The sequence below is a fragment of the Podarcis erhardii genome, assembly GCF_964252035.2.
Source record: "Podarcis erhardii genome assembly, chromosome: 17".
NCBI lineage: Eukaryota > Metazoa > Chordata > Lepidosauria > Squamata > Lacertidae > Podarcis > Podarcis erhardii.
Genome location: NC_138515.1, coordinates 16742238 through 16761566, shown reverse-complemented (window position 1 = coordinate 16761566; position 19329 = coordinate 16742238). Strand labels below are relative to the sequence as shown.

Here is a 19329-nt window from a genome sequence, read left to right as displayed (position 1 = left end):
GGAGCGGGGGGGGGGCAACCAGCCCTCTCAGCAGGTGGCTTCTGCGGGGCGGGGCGAGCGAGCCCCTCCTCCTCCTCGCCTCGCCATTGGCTATAAGGAGGGCCGGGGGGCGCCTGGCCGCCAGAAAGTGAGTCGCAGGTGGTGCCGTCGGGGGAAGGAGCAGCAGCAGCAGGCGCGCAGTGCGAGGGCGCGGCAGGCGAGCGAGGTCACCATGCAGTCTTGCGTCCAGTGGTGGGGGCGGCTGGTGGGCCGGGGGGCCAGCCTGCACGGACCCCACGGCGGAGCCTTGGGGGGCAAGAAGGCGCCCGGCCGATGGGGAGGACGGCGGGAGCAGCAGAGGCTGGCTGGGGTGAGGAGGACCAGCAGCAGCGCCGTCGGGGAAAGCGCCGCCGCTGCCGCCGCCGCCGCCGCCTCTCCAAACACCTCGAGGCGCATCGAGAGACTCCTGCCCAGGCACGATGACTTCTCCGAGAGGCACATCGGCCCGGGGGACAAAGAGAAACGAGAGATGCTGCAGACGGTGGGGCTGTCGGTGAGCCAAATCCGGGGGGGGCTCCCTCCTCTCCCTCTCCCCGCTGATGCGCTTTGCGCCCCCATCCTGACCCTCGCCTCCCCTCTTTCTGTGCGCTCCGGGCAGCGCTCGCTTTGTCTGGCCGCTCTCCTTTCTCCTTCGCATCGCCCCACATCAATATCTTTCCCACCATGTCACGCCATCTGGCCTCATTTCACTTCAGAGTAAAGAGCTTTTCGAAAGTGGGGGAGGAGAGATCTAAATCGCGTTTCATAAAACCTCGGCTGCATGAGCCCGAGCTCTTCAGCAAAGATTCCTCGTGAGTTTTTCCTCCCTTCATCCGTTCCTCTTGTTCGGACCCTTTGTCTGAATAATGCCCCCTTTTTGGTGCGCGGCTTAGGTGTTGCAGAACTTCAAAGTTGCAGTCGGTTCATGTGATGCTTTTCACCCTATCCCTTGCCTTTTTAGAGTATTGACGAGTTGATCGATAAAACAATTCCTGGCAATATCCGCTTGCAACGGCCTCTGAAGATGGATGACCACATTTGTAAGTGTCCCTTTCAGCCTAGGGGCAAATAAAAAGCCTCATATGAAATCTCCCCCTCTGTTTTTCATTGCTTCTGATTTAATTAGTATAGCTGGGTAGGAGGATTTCATTCTGCCTATCAGCAATAGGTTTAGTTGTGGGATAGCGAGTTGTCTGAAAAGGCTTGGTGCAAAAACTAGATGACTGTTGTGAAGAGCAGAATACAGTCTGCATAAGCATACAGGGGACACCCATGTTAGTCTTTTACCCATAATTTCTCAGAATCATCTTTAAAATATACCATGCGAATGAATAAGCTAGTCTAATATACATGTTGTTTTAAAAAAGTTGTTTGCTGCGTTATTTGTATTTATTTTGCTAATTTTATTTAGTTAATTTTTATTTACTTACTTTTAGGATAGATCTTTTTTTAAAAAAATAGAAATAAAATGTCCAATATGATCTATATGGTCATATGCATAAATGTTGTTCAAAATGTCTCTGAAGCACCTATCAAGAATGCTTATCATGCTGCTTTACAATCTAAAATATTTAACATTTTCCTGCCATTATGAAGCATATGCGGTTTTAGATAACATTACATTACATTGCCAAGCCTCTAGTGGGTTTCATTATTCAAGAAATAGTTTAGGAGATCAGATTCTAACACCTTCATCCACACTGTTTCTTCTAGGTATGTCAGTTTGCAATGCCAATCAAATGTTACGTGTGATGATGTCACATTGTGTAGATGCTGATTCACAAGTACAAAAAAGGATTTTTAAATAAGTTTCCTTTTGTACTTTGTCACCAAATTGCCCCTCTGTGCAAAATTTCAATACTCATAATTTTCCTTGTTTAGAGGTTCTTGGAGAAACTTCCAGGGTTTGGGAGGCAGAAGGTACATCTTTAAAACAAAATAAAACAAATTATATCTAGCATTCTCAAGATTTCCTTAAGTGCTTAACATAAAAGTGCTCTCTAAACAAAGTACCAGGAAAATGTGCTAATGACATATAGATGGTTTAATCAAACTTTGTTAAACAGTTGCACTATTATAATCTTTTAGCTTCCTTCCCCTAGGAATAATCTCTTCTTTTTCATCTGTGAGAGCATTTAAAGATCTAGAACACACTGAATTGTCTTGCTCTCATTTTGGTGTTGTTCATCAGCCAGCTGCAGTTTGAGTGTAAACTTTAGGCCCAGCAGCCCTTTGTAAGGTTCTGGCCAGTTCAATCTGGTTACTTTGTGATGACATCACAGAACAGAAGCAGCAGGCGGAATGAAAAACCCTGAGGAACAATAGTCTGCAAAGATAGATTCTATATAGAGGTAATAGAAAATGATGGAAAACTTATTAGTCTGTTTTTTCAGCTTTTATATTTTTATAGCTTAGCTTCTTTAATTAACTGTCTTCTCCCAGTTTGTGGTTGAATATGAATATATATATATATAATTCTGGATTATATTAATCCCTATTTGATATAATATTTGTGAATTGTATTTTTTGGAATGTTGCCAATATTAATCATACTTAGAGGAGACCCATTGAAATTAATGGACATAATTAACTTAGTCATTCATTTCAATAGCTGTGCTCTCGGTCAAATTTAGTTGGATACAACCCTTCCCTAATAAGATCACTCAAGAGTTACTATTGAAGGGGTGGTGGTTTCTTACAGCCAATTAATAATGGTTTGGGGGTTTTTTTAATGTTTCAGTATAAAAGAAAGCATTGTGTGTCAGATGTGAAATGGTATACAGTACATGCATATTTTGCTTGTTCTTTTAAAATGTACATTTTGCATTTGATGGGCAACATTATATCAGTGTCATAACCAAACAAGCCACGTGACGTGTCTCTTAGTTGTTGGAAGTAAACCGCCCTGAGACCTCCAGGTATAGGGTGGTATATATAATTCAATAAGTGCTCCATCCTCACAATTAACATTTTCCGAAGACTCAGAATATAGACTGAAATTGGCAATGTTCATGTGCCACTTGAAACAATAATTAACCATAACACAGTGGGGTTAGTGCACAGAACAAAATTAGCTGCTTTTCTCCTCCTTCATTCCGAATAGGAGCTGAGCAATAGTTTGGCTAAGCACAGCCTCCCAATCTGGGTTTATGATCTGTGTTCCAGAGGCAAACAGTGGGCAGTAAGCCAAGAACAAACCTTGATTACAGTTCATGGTTTGTCTAAAGAGAGACAAATCACAAGCTGAGGTTTGGGCATAATACTAAGCCAAACCATTGTTTAGCTTTTAGCAGTACAACTGGAAAACAGGGGAGGAGGAAAGTGGCCATAATTTTCATCCTATGCACCAACATGCTATATGTTCCCCTTTAAACTGTAGATGAGATGTGGCTTCCCTACTACCCTCAGCTAATGCTTTCATTTTAGTACTTAGCACAGTGTAGCATGCAGTTGTCTAGGTATCATAGGAACCTGTTAAATTATACTTATGACATCTAGATTCCTTAGATGCTGTATTGTTTTTAATACTCAATTGGGAGCCGCCCAGAGTGGCTGGGGAAACTCAGCCAGCTGGGTGGGGTATAAATAATAAATTAATAATAATAAGTCAAAATATTCACAGACATCTTGCTACTTTAAAACTGAATACACTACAGGAACATAGTACATTGGCAATCATCTGTCCATTTCTTTCCCTTTAAGTAAAAACTATGAACTATGCTCTCATTCTGCAGCTTTTCTTTACGTTTTATGTTCAGAACGTGTACATTCACCTCAACTGAGCGGAAATGCAGTCTGATTTTTAATAAAGTGGTACCTCGGGTTAAGTATTTAATTCATTCCAGAGGTCTGTTCTTAACCTGAAACTGTTCTTAACCTGAAGTACCACTTTAGCTAATGGGGCCTCCTGCTGCCGCAGCGCCACCGGAGCCCGATTTCTGTTCTTATCCTGAAGCAAAGTTCTTAACCTGAAGCACTATTTCTGGGTTAGCGGAGTGTGTAACCTGAAGCGTATGTAACCCAAGGTACCACTGTAATGATGATGGTGAGCTCTTCCTTCCCATTCTTCAGCAAAGATCTCTTCTCCCTGCAGCAAGATTTCATACCCAGTCCATTATTTATGGACCTATATATAGCAGGATAATTAAGCAAGGGCCAAAATGAAGTTGGGACCTGACCAAACTTTATTTAAGGTTTTGCAGGATGGCGACAATAAAACTCCTGCAGCAAAAGTGAAGGAGTTGAGTTAGTAATACTAAACTCTTCATAATATAGTATTTTGTGTAGTGAACATGACACTAATTTCAGCTTATACTTAATGCAATATTGCTCTTTTTGTGCTTGAGTGCTTCCTTGCTGACTTTTAAATAAATGAGCATTATTTGGGTCCACTGGTCCCTTAGTATGTCTTAGTAACATTCTGTAACAGGCTGCCATCTACTTGGTGATTCTCTGATAACATATAGTAGTAGTTGGCTCATTTCTGTTCATGAGTACAGCAAGCTCCTTTGACAGTGAGTCTACTGAAGCCTGTTACAGAACGCTGCAGCTCAAAGTTAAACATACCCTAGGGGTTGGTGACAACTTGGTGCCTGAAAACTTTGGCATGTAAACTGGATTATTCCAGTATTCCAAAAGGCTGAGGGAGAAATACAACATTGCGCAATCTGGTTGGTAACTTGTGCCATATTCTAATTTGGTGGCAAGTGCATATGATAAATTCATGTCAACAAGTTTATAACACAAAAAGTCCCTTACTGGATCTTGTTTTTGAACACTTTGTACTTGTGTCCCCTGATGAGTCTATAACTGATGAGAGGTAAGAGCAACATAGGAGAGCTTGAGGCAAACAAGTATATACTCTGGCCATTTATGGCCAAAGGGCTGTGATACACAAATGAAAGTGAATGTACAAAGGTTTTCCCGTTCTTATTCATTTCCCACCCTTACTGCCCACAGTTTAAAACAACTATACAAGCACCGTTTGCACATTTTAAGTATTCACTGATATTTATTTATGCAATATACTTTTATACCATCATCATTTTTAAAAATCCGTGTTGGTCTACAACAGAGAACAATAAAACAGCCCATTAAAATCCAACAAATCTAGAAATACCGTAATAGCAACCACAGTAGCTGGACAATGACCAGCAAAGGCCTGGGTGAACAAATGTTTTCAGTAGGCATCAAAACCTCAAGAGTAGGCAACTACCCTGTTGGGAACAATGGAGATAGTCTGGGCTCATGTGTGCAATAGCCAGGGCCGGGCAGATTAATAATAATAATAATAATAATAATAATAATAATAATAATAGTAACAACAACAATATTAATAACAATAATTTTATTTCTTGAACTAGGAATAACGCCACTCAGCTGTTGGGCACCTTGTTTCTGAATTATAAAAGCTAAGATGGAGCCGTATGTGCTTTGTTCCCCTTCCCCCATTCTGAGATAACGGTGCCAAAAGATCAATGAACTCAATGCTTGGTACATTAAGATCATTGCCTCCGATAATGTTATGCAATGCTCCCAGTGGGAGAAATAAACAAGGTCAGCAGCAGGTGTTTATTCAGCAAAAAGAATTGCCAGCTAAAGTTCTTGAAGGATTACTCAACTATTTTCAGTGTAGTGGGTCTGGTGTAAAGCATTTCATCTTTGCTACTGCCCTAGAAAACTGGAAGCAGTAGGCTGACTAGAATGGCTGATTTCCAAGTGTTTCTTAATGGGTGTTTACCGTCCTCTCGTATTTCTAGCTCCCCCTTCATTGAGTCCTTTGCTTTATAGCTTTTTCATTGCACAATGAGGAGGGGACAGCCTCAAATTAGCCAAGTAGATTCATAATCAGAGGCCAATGTCTGTATTCTATAAAGATAAATACTCCATATAAAAGTGTTGGACCTGTTTTGTACCTTTGGACTAGGCTAACTGTCAGGTAGAGGAAAATAATGCAGTGGAGTAAAAAATGTTGAGCTGTCATTGTTTTTTTAAAGGCATCTCCTAAATGTTTCCTGAAGTTAAAGCACATCATTAAAAAAACTTATATCCGTTTTTGCTGTATCAGTATTATGTTTCTGGACTTTAAGCTTTTTATGGTTCATTTTCTGTTGAGTATGAAAAGGACAGGAAGGAAACTGAAAATGAGACAGGAGTAACTTTATTAGTGTCCTGATCATTAGGCACACAAGTGAGTAGAACTGAGCAGACGAAGTATCACAGCAATATGGCAAACATGATTCTCATAGTGCAGGACAACAGGAAAGATTTCCATGCAGATAGGCAAGACAAATGTTTAGAACGTTTAGAATCATATGTACAAATCACTTAAAGATAATGCTTGTGATGCAGATTAAGTGAACTCTGCTTAACGAGGTCCATACTGAGATCACTTGTTCCTGGACAGTGTTCCCATAATGGATTGTATCTTCCATCTACCAGTATATGTACCTATTAGGCAGGGCGATATATTAAGATATAGCCCAGGACAGGTATGAGGAGATGACCACGATATCAGCATCACTCAGCGGTATATCACTGGTGAAACCGCCACCGCTCCTGAGTCCCTCTGCTAGCGACTTCCTGCAGCAAGTGTTGCTAGCAGAGGGACTCAGGAGTGCTGGCGGTTTCACCATCAATATATTGCTGAGTAAAATCGGCATCCCACTCTGCCCTCGTACTGCGCAGAGGGTGAAAAAAGCTGCATTGGCGAGGCACCGATACAGCTTGTTCCTCCCTCTGCATCTTTTAACTGCTCACCTGAGGAGTGTGCAGTTGCCGCTCCCCTCAGCCACAGGGGCGTAGGAAGCAAGGGTGGTCCACCCTGGGTGTCATCCATGAGGGGGGTGACAAAAAGGCACACCGCGGTGGCCTCGCTCTGCTGCCGCCGCACACGGCAGATCACACACACCCTGCACAGCTCGCCCCCCCTCCCCCGGGTGCACGGCATGGTCGCTGTTCCAGGCACCCATGCAGCTAACTCCGTCACTGCTCAGCCGAGCAGTTAAAGGATCCCCCAGCTGGTGCTGGCTCCCACTCAAGTGGATGACTCTGCTGGGGATGGGGAACCCTTAGTGACATACCACTGAATGAAGCCGACATCGCAGTCTGCTCCTCATACCGGTCCTGGGCGATATATGATATACAGTGGTACCTCGGGTTAAGTATTTAATTCATTCTGGAGGTCCATACTTAACCTGAAACTGTTCTTAACCTGAAGCACCACTTTAGCTAATGGGGCCTCCTGCTGCTGCCATGCCGTCGGAGCACAATTTCTGTTCTTATCCTGAAGCAAAGTTCTTAACGTGGAGCACTATTTCTGGGTTAGCAGAGTTTGTAACCTGAAGTGTATGTAACCCAAAGCGTATGTAACCCGAGGTACCACTGTATCGCCCAGGTCTAGTTTGCATTATTATTTTCTTTTCAGGACATAGTACAGTGGTACCTCGGGTTACATACGCTTCGGGTTACATACGCTTCGGGTTACATACGCTTCAGGTTACAGACTCCGCTAACCCAGAAATAGCACTTCAGGTTAAGAACTTTGTACTATACTATAAAGGTAGATAAAGTGCTTAAATGACTAGAGGTCAGGTTTCAAATAGTCTTGATTGTCTGTGGGATGAATTAGCCATTTTTTATTTGATTTATTTATTGTTCTCAGGTGCCAGTTTTCACTATTAAGTGCTATTTTCAAGCGTAGGTTCCTTGACACTGTATATCCACTTTCAGCAAAAGGTATATAAAGGCTGTTCAACTGACACCAGCAGGTTGTCAATCAGAAACCTTTGGTGAACTTACATAACTCTTGCTGTGTAATTTAGGAAAAGTTGTCCTGCGCCGCAGGATATAAACATTTTCTCCATTGTCCCATAGCCACCAAAGGTGGTCTGAGTCTTGCTAAACTCATTATGATATCATAGCATAGGCCATATTGGAGCAGCTGAATCATGAGCCTTCAGGCATTGTCTAGTTTACATGAGTTTAAAAGTCCTGGTATGATGCTGCAGAGTTGTACGGGTCTCTGGTGAAATTAACAATCTGGACTACCTTCTGGTCGTTTTAGGTAAGGGTGGTTACTGATGGGTGGCAACTCAATCAGTCCCTGCAACTTGGTGAATGTTCAGGGCTCCTGGGGACTGCAGCTTAGCATCATCTGGAGGGACATCCCTGGCTTAAGGAAACTCATTTAGCATTCAAAAGAATGCAAAGAAGGAAATACAATTCCTTTTGCAAATGATTTGTACCTTAAATAGGTTTCAAGCTTTTAAAAACCCGCTGAGTAGGCATGCTACAATACGCTGCTAATCAGAAAGAACTAAATATCATCACTCAAAAGTGGGCAGTTGGAATGTAGTGATTGTGAGTGCTGGTAGCAAATCTTTATTTGCCTCACTTCTGTGATTTTCAGCACTAAAGATGCGCAGGCCAATGAAATTGGGGAGTAGAAGGGAGATGAATTTGAGGTGCTAGCAGACCTGCACTAGATTATAAGGAGCAGCAGGTTCCAAATGTAGCACATTAATCAATCCTTTTACAAGACTTCTACCATAACTTTTTTTTTTATTAGGTGAGAATGAAATTCTTGAAACTTTACACAGTATTGCCAGCAAGAACAAGATCTGGAGATCGTATATTGGCATGGGTTATTACAACTGTTCAGTCCCTCAGGCCATTGTGAGGAATATGCTGGAGAACGCAGGATGGTAATGTATCATATTTTATCATTAAACACACACCTGTACTGTATATTTCATATTGTTCATGTCGTTAATGTGCTGGGATGCATAGAAGCTCCTACATTATTGTACTGCCTGCAGGGATTCAAGACTCTGATGAAAGGAAAAATGATCAGAATTATCTGAGGAACAGAACGAACAGTCATTAGAGCAAATTTATCAATAAAGCAGAAATGTTTATTCTAATATGTAAATGTGGTTGCAGGTGCAGATTGCTTCCATCATTTGTAATTTCTTTTTAAGATCAATTCCCATTCCCCACAAGGAGCCAGACAACTGACAAACCTGAGCTACATAATGGATAAAAACATGCACAAATAATAGATCTGTTAACAGTTAATGATGCCTTGGGCTGTAATCCTAACCTCACCTACTTGAGAGTAAGCCCCATTGACTTTAATAGGAATTACTTCTAATCAAAATGGTTAGGATTGCACTGCTGCTAGTCAATTAATTGCATGAGATTTAGTTGACTTCATTCATTTCAGCACAATCCTATGCAAGTCTACTGAGACGTAGGACCCATTAGGTTCAATAAGGCCATTTCTTCCTGGTAAGTGGGTGTAGAATTGCAGCCCTACTGTATTTGTATACATTTACCTATGAGTAAAGGCTAGTTTTAATGCAAAAAGCATACTTTCCCAAAAACAGATAAGTTAGAAGAGGTCATCCTACATCTAAAAATATACTGACAGATTAATTGGTGGCACTTCCTACTCAATGAAAAAGTTTCTAACAAATTAATTTGATTGTTGTGAAGCTTCTGAATTTTTTCTGGTGAAACATCAAACTTCTGAATTTTCAAGATGTTTTTTTCCCCAACTTCTACTGTCAGTTTACTCAAAAGTCCTATGAGGCTATGCATACAGTAAAATATTCAAAAAGGATCAAGGGCATGCTACTAACTGCTATTAAGTTTTAAAAGAGATACTTCAACTATGGAAATATATCAAAGCCTTAGAAGAGGGTAGAATGTGAATCCCTCAATGTACATTCCTGTAACTTAAATAAGGAAAACTTGTACGGGTGTGTAAAATTAGTCCTTGAAGAAGATGAGTACTGAAAGATGGGAGATACGAATAGAAAGGCCCAGAGGTTGTTTTTGTGTGTTATTGTTTTGAATATTATAAAAGACTAACAGGAAAGCACAGTGTGAGGCAAACGCCATTCACTGACAGATTTGGCAAGCAAACATTTGAATTCTTCTAGCAAGAATGCAACTCAGTAGGAGTCTTTTTGTAAACAATTCCTGCTACTCTGCACAGATAGTTGCATACAATTGCTCAGTTTATTTGCAGGTAATACTGTGCATAAAAAATACAGTGGGCTTTTTCTCTCTTAAGGCCAAGTCTAGCTATTTAGCCCAGGTAAATACTGGCTGCAATCCATCTGCCCAATTATAGTATGCAAGAATCCTTTGCCTGACCAGACATTTCCCCACATTTCTGCACAGAAATTATGCTTTGTAAAATTATTCCTAAGCAAAGAGGGTCATAGGCAATTTCTTCAAATCCCCCAGTTCTGGCAACAGTCCTTAGCTATCGTTATCACGGGTAAGCAGTGCTCAAACATTATTTCTCTAGGCTCAGTGCAGACTTCCAACATGTTCTGCAGCTTGTAGATCTTATCTGCACCTCTGGCTTTCACCACTACCCCTGGAATCTCACTATCCCTCCTTATTATGGTGCTGATTCCTGCCACACCCTGTTCCTCCTGCCTGTGCACAGGAAATATTGTCCAGGGAGTAAGGAACTCTGGGACTTGTACTTTAGAGAAACAAATTCACATCTCTGTTTGACTCATCCTCAGGCATTTGGCTTCATTTCCCACCCCCACCCCCTTCCTGGTAATATGCTTGCAGTGTAGATCAGACCTCCCTAGACAATTGGGACATGGTAAAGTGTACCAGGATTCCTTAGATTGCGTGGCATTTCTAGTTTTCTTAATCAAAGTACTGAGAATAGGATGCGTTTAAATGAATAAATAGTGTGGCTCACTAACCCACAATCGGCTGTTAGCAGTGTAATGTTGTGGGACAGTGTTAAGCTGCACACATTTTTGTGCTGATTCTTCCCGACTGTCTTCATGCTATCTGTCCGCTGTGGTGTTGCCCTGGAAACAGAACTAATTAATTCCAGTAACGTGACATGAACATAAATGAATGGACGAAGAATAGAAAGTATGTTTGGCTTCTTGGATGAGTTGACAATAAGTCTAGACTTAACCCTAGAAATCCACTTTATTTTCGTAATGACTGCCTGCCTAATTTGTACTTTATTTATTTTCATAATGATGACAGTATTCTGAGATACTTAGAAAATGTGTGCAATTTCATGTACTTTGGTTCAATGTCTGGCAAGATGTGAATGATGCCAGAACTGGAGACTAGCAATAACGGCCAGCTATCATGGTAATGAATAGATAATCCTGAAGAGTGATTTGTGTGTGTTCAATAAGCGTAAGCAATTAAAACAATGCAAATTCTGGGGATGGGAGAGGGACCAATTTGCATGGTCAGTAATTACTAATGTGCCGGATTGCTACTGTATTATGTGCAGCATCATGTGCAGAAATGCTACTTGCATGTCAGGGGGTTGAATTTCTCTGGACTGAATGGGAACAGCTTCAGAGCCCGTAAATTTCTCACAGATCTTTGACTTCTCTTATTTGAAGTCAAAACTTCACTGTGTACTTATCAGAGGCTGAGCAGAGTAAAAACAAGAACAAAACTGTTCCCCCCCTCCACAAAGTTGTTATATAACTTATCGAAGCTAAAAACAAACACTCCTCCTTGCTGGAAAAATAAGAATCTGTAACAGGGCTAGCCAAGGTCATTCTCTCTAGATGTTGTTGGACTTGTACCATAAGCATCCTTGACCATTGGCTATGCTGGCAGGGACTGAAGGGAGTGCCATCAATATTCTTTTCTTCCTGTTGCTTCTTAGCAAACTGGAGGGCAGCATGTTGGCCACTCCTTATCTTTGAACTACATTTAGCCTTTCATAGCTAAAGTCACTACTTCATAAGTCATTCCTTTTGGGTTATAACCTGGCCTTTGACTTAACAACAGTGTTCCCTACAATTCAAGTAAGGTTCCCTGCCTTGCTTTAGACACAACCATTTTTTTTTTCTATATGGACTCAGCTACATTAGGCAAAAAACAATGTTTTGAATGCATTATAAACACGCAACAGCAGATGGTGGCAGAGAGCAAAAGAAATTTTCTATGTGATTTTTACATAGTCTTCTTCCTTTTATTATAACAATTTAATTTCTGACTTATTTATAGCGTGTTTTTTCCTGTGTGTAGATCCACCCTTTATCACTTGCAAGAAATATTTTACTTCATACGTTTTAGCATAGGAGTGGGGAACCTTTTTGGCTCCATGGGCCAGACCTTTATCAGGATCAAACTTGACTGGTGGACAGGGCCACTTCCCTGTCAATTAAATGTCATTATGACATCGCTAGATCAGTAGGTGGCTTGTCCCACCCATCAGCCAAAATTCCTAGCGCTGGATTCCCAGGTCCCAACAGCCAGTGGGCTGGCTGGTTTTGGGGGACTGTTAAGTTGTGGGTGAACATATCAGACGACACAGCGATTATTCAAACAGCGCTTCTTTATTCAGATGCCAGAACAGAACTGAACTGAAAGGCTCAGTCAGCCTGCTTATATAGAGCTCCAGTACCTTGTTACTGTAACAACTTTCTAAAACTATCCAATCACTGAACGTCACTTTCGATCCCTCATTTGCATAACTATCTACAGTATCCCCCTGCTGGCCCAGGGTGAGAACTTCAGTACATAACAGGGACCATAGCACAAGCAAAGTTGTTGGCCTTGGAAGTGGTGGGGGGAGAATGAAACTGGCGTATAAAAGGCTTTCTTTGATTGTGTGTGCCTGTTCTCTACATCCCAAGCAGGGCTTAATTTCTAAATTAAGTTCTCAGCAGGAAACAGGCATACACAGTCAAAAGCAGGTTTCTTTGTCTCTGTCTCTGTCTCTGTTCTCCCCCTCCCCCCCTACACCCTGCAAGAACCGTATCTAAAGTTTAGCATGTAATTAAACACGCAAAATGAAGATTTTACTCAGTGTTACAGTAGCACATAGCAACACCAGCTGTGATCATTCATTCTGTATCATGGTTTCTGAAACCAGAATCTTTTACAACACTCAGTATTTTAGTATTAGCTGATCAGTTAGTGAAGAGTAACTGAAGTTACAGCATAATCAAGTTAACAGATTAAGTGCAGCTTGACTCTGAATTTTGATACCTCTAGACTATCATATTTGGGGTGGTAGATAACTGTTTGATAATTGACGAGAATGCTTTCTATTCAGCAGCAAATAGTCACATTCTAAAAGTTAAGCCCAATTTATTTGTTTTTCTTATGGTGCATGCTCTGTTTGCAACATAAATAGCCAGATTCAAATGGTATTAAAATAGACAGTTAAAATATATTGGAGATGATGACATTTTTGGAAACATGGTTCAGAAGGGTCAGAAGCTTGATATCTGAAATATTTTGTTTTTAATAGGGTTACCCAGTACACCCCTTACCAGCCAGAGGTATCTCAAGGCAGGCTGGAGAGTTTATTAAATTATCAAACAATGGTGTGTGACCTCACAGGAATGGACGTGTCGAATGCTTCTTTGCTAGATGAAGGAACTGCTGCAGCCGAAGCTATGCAGTTGTGCCACAGGTAACAGACGGAAACAAAAATAATTGCAATAGCATTTTTGATTTATAAAGGGTCTCACAGTTAGGTTCAATACAGTAGTTATATTAAACAGAATGAACGCTGCCCCCTGGCCTGTAAACGGAAATGTTACGCCATGAAGAAAGGAAAAGGGATACTAAAAGAGAAAATACATACCGAACTTGAATAAATCACAATTGGGTGATTTGGAGGGTACTTAACAATGAGGCCAAGGGACCATAAAGTCAGTGATCCTGTTTTCACAGTGACCAACCAAGGGGGTTTAGGAAAACCCACAAAAAGGGTGATAACCTTCCATTGCTGTTCCTCTCAAGCAACTGACAAAAACGGGAAGCAATATTTAGTTATCAGGGCTCATGGCTCTGTGAATGTACCTAATAATCTTCTAACAATAACCAAGTGTTTTGCCTCACAATTTTCTTATGTGGATCTTGGTAACTAAGTGGCAGGCTTGAGTTTTTATTTGTTTCGTAATTGATGGATATTTCCTGCCAGCCCTTCCTGAACTATTGGCCAGATACCCAAGCCAATCAGGCGTAATGATGTAGGCTGTAGAAACTTGTTGGCCTGCAATAAAAATGGTATGAAACATATTTGAAATGCTTACATTGTGTGTTTGTGTGTCCCCCCCCCCCCCCGCAAACAGGCATAATAAGCGGAGGAAATTTTATGTCGACATCCGATGCCATCCTCAGACGATAGCAGTGGTGCAAACCAGAGCAAAGTAATGTTTACTTCTGTTGCATTATTTCCTTCAAATCAATATGTAGGTATCTCATTGGATCCAGACTTTGCTCCCAGCAGGAACATCCCTTGAATCAAGTTACATTCTTCCTGTGCAGGAGAGGGAGAGGAGATTTGCCAATTTCCGCTCCTGCCTTAGCTCCCAGCACCTCCTCTCATACTGTTCCAGGGGACTGGGGGGCCATCGACCATCGTGGGAGGTATTGCTGGGTTCTGCAGGGGGAGCAAGGACTCAGCAAAAGTCAGCTCCCCCCCCCTTCACCAGCAGGATCCCTCCACTGGATTAAAACCTTTCTGTGAATAGGAGCCTTCCCATTTGTGGAAGGATAAAGTCTGGATCCAATCCGTAAATGATGTTGAAAACCCATTTACAAGCAGGAAATGGCTTACTCTTTTCCTGTATATTTCTGTTGCTTTCCAGTTACACCGGCATTATTGTTGAGTTGAAGTTGCCTCATGAAATGGACTTCAGTGGCAAAGATGTCAGTGGCGTTTTGTTCCAGTACCCAGATACCGAGGGGAAGGTGGAAGACTTCACTGCATTTGTTGATCAAGCCCATCAGAACGGGGTAAAACGAAGCAGTCATAACCTTTTCCTGACATATTTTGTATGTTTAACCATTTAGATTTATTATAACTGTAGTTGCAGAACACTCTTCGGAAATGAACCTCTCTGTGCAGATGTAGGTCTCCCTTGCCTTATTTGAGTTCAATAGAGACCAAAGATCTGCATGCAGAATTTGTAAGAGTAAATCTGCTTCTCTCAACAAATAAATGGTTGAGCTGTTTCAGAATGAACCAATGATCTGATTTGATACAAGGTTTCTTCCTAATGCTGCATATAGCCGTTAAATTTACATCACAATACTCTTAATTGTAGATGAGGTACCGGAAACAGGTAATTTATATACCCCAGCACAGTTGCATTAAACATGAAATTAAGGCATTACTGGTTCTTTCATTGTTGTTTTCTTTGAGACGTACTAGAATCACTTTGATTAAACCTTATTTAATTGTCATTGGTATTACATAACATAGGCCATGGGTCATTTGTTCTGACAACGATGCTGATCTCTTTCCTTGTTTCAGACTCTAGTCTGCTGTGCTACTGACCTTCTAGCTCTGTGCATCTTGAGACCTCCAGGAGAGTTTGGTGTTGATGTCGCTTTGGGCAACTCCCAGAGGTTTGGGGTGCCTCTTTGTTATGGTGGGCCACATGCAGCCTTTTTTGCTGTCAAGGAGAACCTGGTGCGAATGATGCCTGGAAGAATGGTAGGAGTTACAAGGTAGGCTAACTTGAAGCCGAAAGCTTCAATCCTAGTCATGGGACTTGTGCTGAAGACATCTCGGGCGATTGTGCAAAACTCCATCCTTCTGATAACACATTTCCCTTGCCAAGAAGTGATTTGAACTTTTTGTCAAATATGAGACACACATCTTCTTGGCTAGAATATGATTCATTTATTTATTTTACTTATGTATGCACTAATATATAAACATAATTTCCTCCCCTCACATCACTTTCCACACTTACTGCATCTAGAGCTCCACTGTCCACATGGAGCTTCCATGCTTTCAAAGGATTCCTTATTAAATTTTCTGTATACATCCCTTTACATATGCAAAGATGCCATCTCTGTTCAGCTGGAACTTTACTTCCACAATTGTGTGTCCCCACTGGAACACCTTCAAAAGCCTAAATTGGAGGAGTGTGTCCAAGACACTAGTATATAAGGTTTAGGTCAAGGGCACACAACATAGATTTCATAGTGTGTATCAGTCAAGCTTGTGGTTCCCCTTGATCACAGTCTGTCAGGCTTTGTGAAACTGGTCCTTACATCTTGTTTTGCGGAATTGTCATTTGCACTATTGGGCTTTGCACTCAATTGTTCCATGTGATTTCAAGTGAATAAGAGGGTGCCTTGACCGACAGATTGGTTCAGGAACAGTTTGGCATTTTTAAATGCCTTTTTAATTATTTTGCTCAAGCATCCTAGCCTTGCATTACCTCCTTGAGTATACTGGTCACCTTTTATTAAGAAAAGCAGAGTCGCTCCATGTTGAGAGAGAACCATTTTTCTTTTTATGGCTCAAGGGATGCTAATGGGAAAGAAGTGTATCGACTTGCATTGCAAACCAGAGAACAGCATATAAGAAGGGATAAAGCTACAAGCAACATATGCACTGCGCAGGTGAGCTTTTCTTCAGTCGTTCGGTCATTTAAAAAAGTAGTAGATTTATAAACTTTTTAGATTTTGTGTTCATGCTATTTGAATATGGGGATAGTAAAATATGTGGGCATTTTGGGGCAGTATCCAGCTGCTTCTGCTGGCAAAGGTGTGAATGAACAGGAGGGGAAGGAAATCATTTTTTTTGTAAACACATTTCCTCTGAAACCCCTTGTGCCATATCCCACAATTTTCCAAAGGATACCAGAATCCTTTGGAGCACATTTGGAAATGCACAAGGAGAAGCGACAGATACCACCCCTCCGCTCCCTTTTGCAGAAACCTCATTGGGATCAAATAACTTTTCCAGTGAAGAGGAACACAGTTAGATACAACTTTCTCTTCAATGTGGCCTTTCTTGCAAATTTACATTCAAGAGATCTGAATGATTATTTTATTGTTTTAAAATGTCAGGAATGTAATTGTAACTTTTCATTGTGTGGGTTGATTTGAACTCAATTACAAATAGAATGTTTTAAATATTAAAAGTAAAGGGACCCCTGACCATTAGGTCCAGTCGTGATCGACTCTGGGGTTGCAGCGCTCATTTCACTTTATTGGCCAAGGGAGCTGGCGTACAGCTTCTGGGTCATGTGGCTAGCATGACTAAGCCGCTTCTGGCAAACCAGAGCAGCGCACGGAAACACCATTTACCCTTCCACCGGAGCGGTACCTATTTATGTACTTGCACTTTGACGTGCTTTCGAACTGCTAGGTTGGCAGGAGCAGGGACCAAGCAATGGGAGCTCACCCCATCACGGGGATTCGACCCACCAGCCTTCTGATCAGCAAGCCCTAGGCTCTGTGGTTTAACCCACAGCGCCACCCGCGTCCCTACGTTTTAAATATTAGTGGGTTCTTTTTTCCTAAATATACTCCAAGACCCCCCCCCAAAAAAACACCTTAAACTAACCTGCTAGTGAATTGACTTATTCCCCCCCAATTTTGTGCCTTTTAGGCACTTCTGGCTAATATGGCTGCTATGTTCGGAGTCTATCATGGCGCTAACGGACTAAAGCACATTGCTAGGAGGGTGCATAATGCCACACTCATCTTAGCTGAAGGTGAGTTAAAATTAATCTAATGGCTGCATGATGGAGACTCTTCAAAGATTTCAATATTCTGTGCAACAACTGAAATCTGTTTTATGTACTTATTTGTATACTGGTCTTCATTCCAGGGTAGTAAACAACAAGTGCAAGTAAAACATTTTATGTAATAAAACTTGTATAATAAAACTTGATTATTAACCAGATAAAATGTAGACATCATAAGGGAGATCCTTTCACTTTGAAACAGCTCTATGGTAAATATCTGATAAGATAGGCACTCGAGGAAGAGCTTTAGCAGAATAAATTGAAACTCTGAACTAGGATTAAGATAAATTGGAAGACTGCATATCTGAGGAACCAGACGAGGTGGGGAAATAGGCAACAGTGCAGTTTATAGTGATTCATAAGACAGATTTGGCTACCCCTACCTGCCAACTCTGAACAAATTTAGGCAAGTCTATTATAACACCAGTAGAAATCCATAATCCCAGCATATTGTTGTTGAAAACCGTATCAACCAAAATACTGCATATTATATGCAGAACATTATCGAAATGTGAGCAGCCAGTGGAGCGAAGAGTTCACATGTTATTTCTGCTAGGTCTGAAGAGAGCTGGTCATAAACTGCAACATGACCTATTTTTTGATACCTTGAAAATCCAGTGTGGATGTGGCGTCCAAGAAGTCTTGCTCCGAGCAGCCCAGAGGCAGATAAACCTCCGGATTTACAATGATGGTACAGTAAGTGATGGCTAAATTTATTCTTGGATGTGTTCCATTCAATGTCACATTGGGGCTGGTTGTCGAAAAACTTTCTTATGATATCATTAAGCACTAGTGTGATGGAGAAAAATCGAGGCTGCACTTTGGTGGTATCTAACTTCACATAGACTGAGTAAAACATACAGTCAGATATGCATTATTGGAGATGTAAAAGATAAAAGGCAGATTTGATGCAAATCTTCTGGGATTTGCATAGAAATTAAAACAAATTTGAACATGATACATGAAAGGATTGGCTGTGCTTTAGCCAGGAAGCCCCAAACAATCCTGTCTATGTTGTGTGTCACTCTGAAGTTGGTCTTGATCTTACTGCCAAAGTGAAACTTTGCATAGCTCATCTCTGGAAAACAAGAACCCTCTGATAGTCACAGAAGAACTGGGGAAAATTGGAAGCCTGCCTAGGTTAGAAAGTCAACATACGATAGTAACACTATACAGTGGAAACTTGGGTTGCAGACATAATTCGTGACGGAGGCACATCTGCAACCCGCAGCGTTTGCATCCTGAAGCACCGCGTCTGTGCAGGCGCCAGCACGATTTGGTGCTTCTGCGCATGCGCGAGTGGCGAAACCCAGAAGTAACCCCTTCCGGTACTTCCGGGTTTCCCACGATCCGCAACCCGAAAACACGTAACCTGAAGCTTCCGTAACATGATGTATTAGAATTATCCAGACAGCTTTATTGAGAGATAAATCAATTGTAGAGAGAGGGAGTGTTGCACACCCTTTTCTTTTGGGGTCTGAATTTTTAAATTCTGCTTCACATTTTCTGAGTTCACTTTCATTAGAGGGGAAAAATGTAAGGGGCAGATTCCATTTACTGGTCCCACTAGCAGAAGCCTATGCAAGGACTTCCACTAACACAGGGGGATTTTCTTCCTTCCCTTCCCCATCCTCCAGATTGGCTTGGGGAGGTCAAGATAACCCCATAGTAGATGGGTTGAGGAGAAGGTCAGTCATTCCATTAGGCAATCAGAAATGCTAATACTGATAACACCTTCTCCTTAGCACTACATTGCATTCCTTCCCTAAATTTTAAATAG

At 41.5% G+C, this 19329-nt stretch overlaps 1 protein-coding gene across 1 annotated transcript in view; it reads left to right on the top strand.

Moving 5' to 3' along the window:
* Positions 1 to 11: 11 nt before the first annotated feature.
* Positions 12 to 19329, top strand: part of GLDC (glycine decarboxylase) — a 35814-nt gene continuing 16496 nt past the window's right edge. Inside the window, exons 1-10 of the mRNA XM_081844879.1 lie at positions 12 to 532; positions 980 to 1058; positions 8588 to 8723; positions 13298 to 13462; positions 14127 to 14204; positions 14646 to 14793; positions 15314 to 15510; positions 16320 to 16416; positions 17411 to 17516; positions 18106 to 18245. Coding sequence (XP_081701005.1) covers positions 212 to 532; positions 980 to 1058; positions 8588 to 8723; positions 13298 to 13462; positions 14127 to 14204; positions 14646 to 14793; positions 15314 to 15510; positions 16320 to 16416; positions 17411 to 17516; positions 18106 to 18245 — 1467 coding nt within the window. The 5' untranslated portion in view covers positions 12 to 211. The remainder of the gene's footprint in view (positions 533 to 979; positions 1059 to 8587; positions 8724 to 13297; positions 13463 to 14126; positions 14205 to 14645; positions 14794 to 15313; positions 15511 to 16319; positions 16417 to 17410; positions 17517 to 18105; positions 18246 to 19329) is intronic.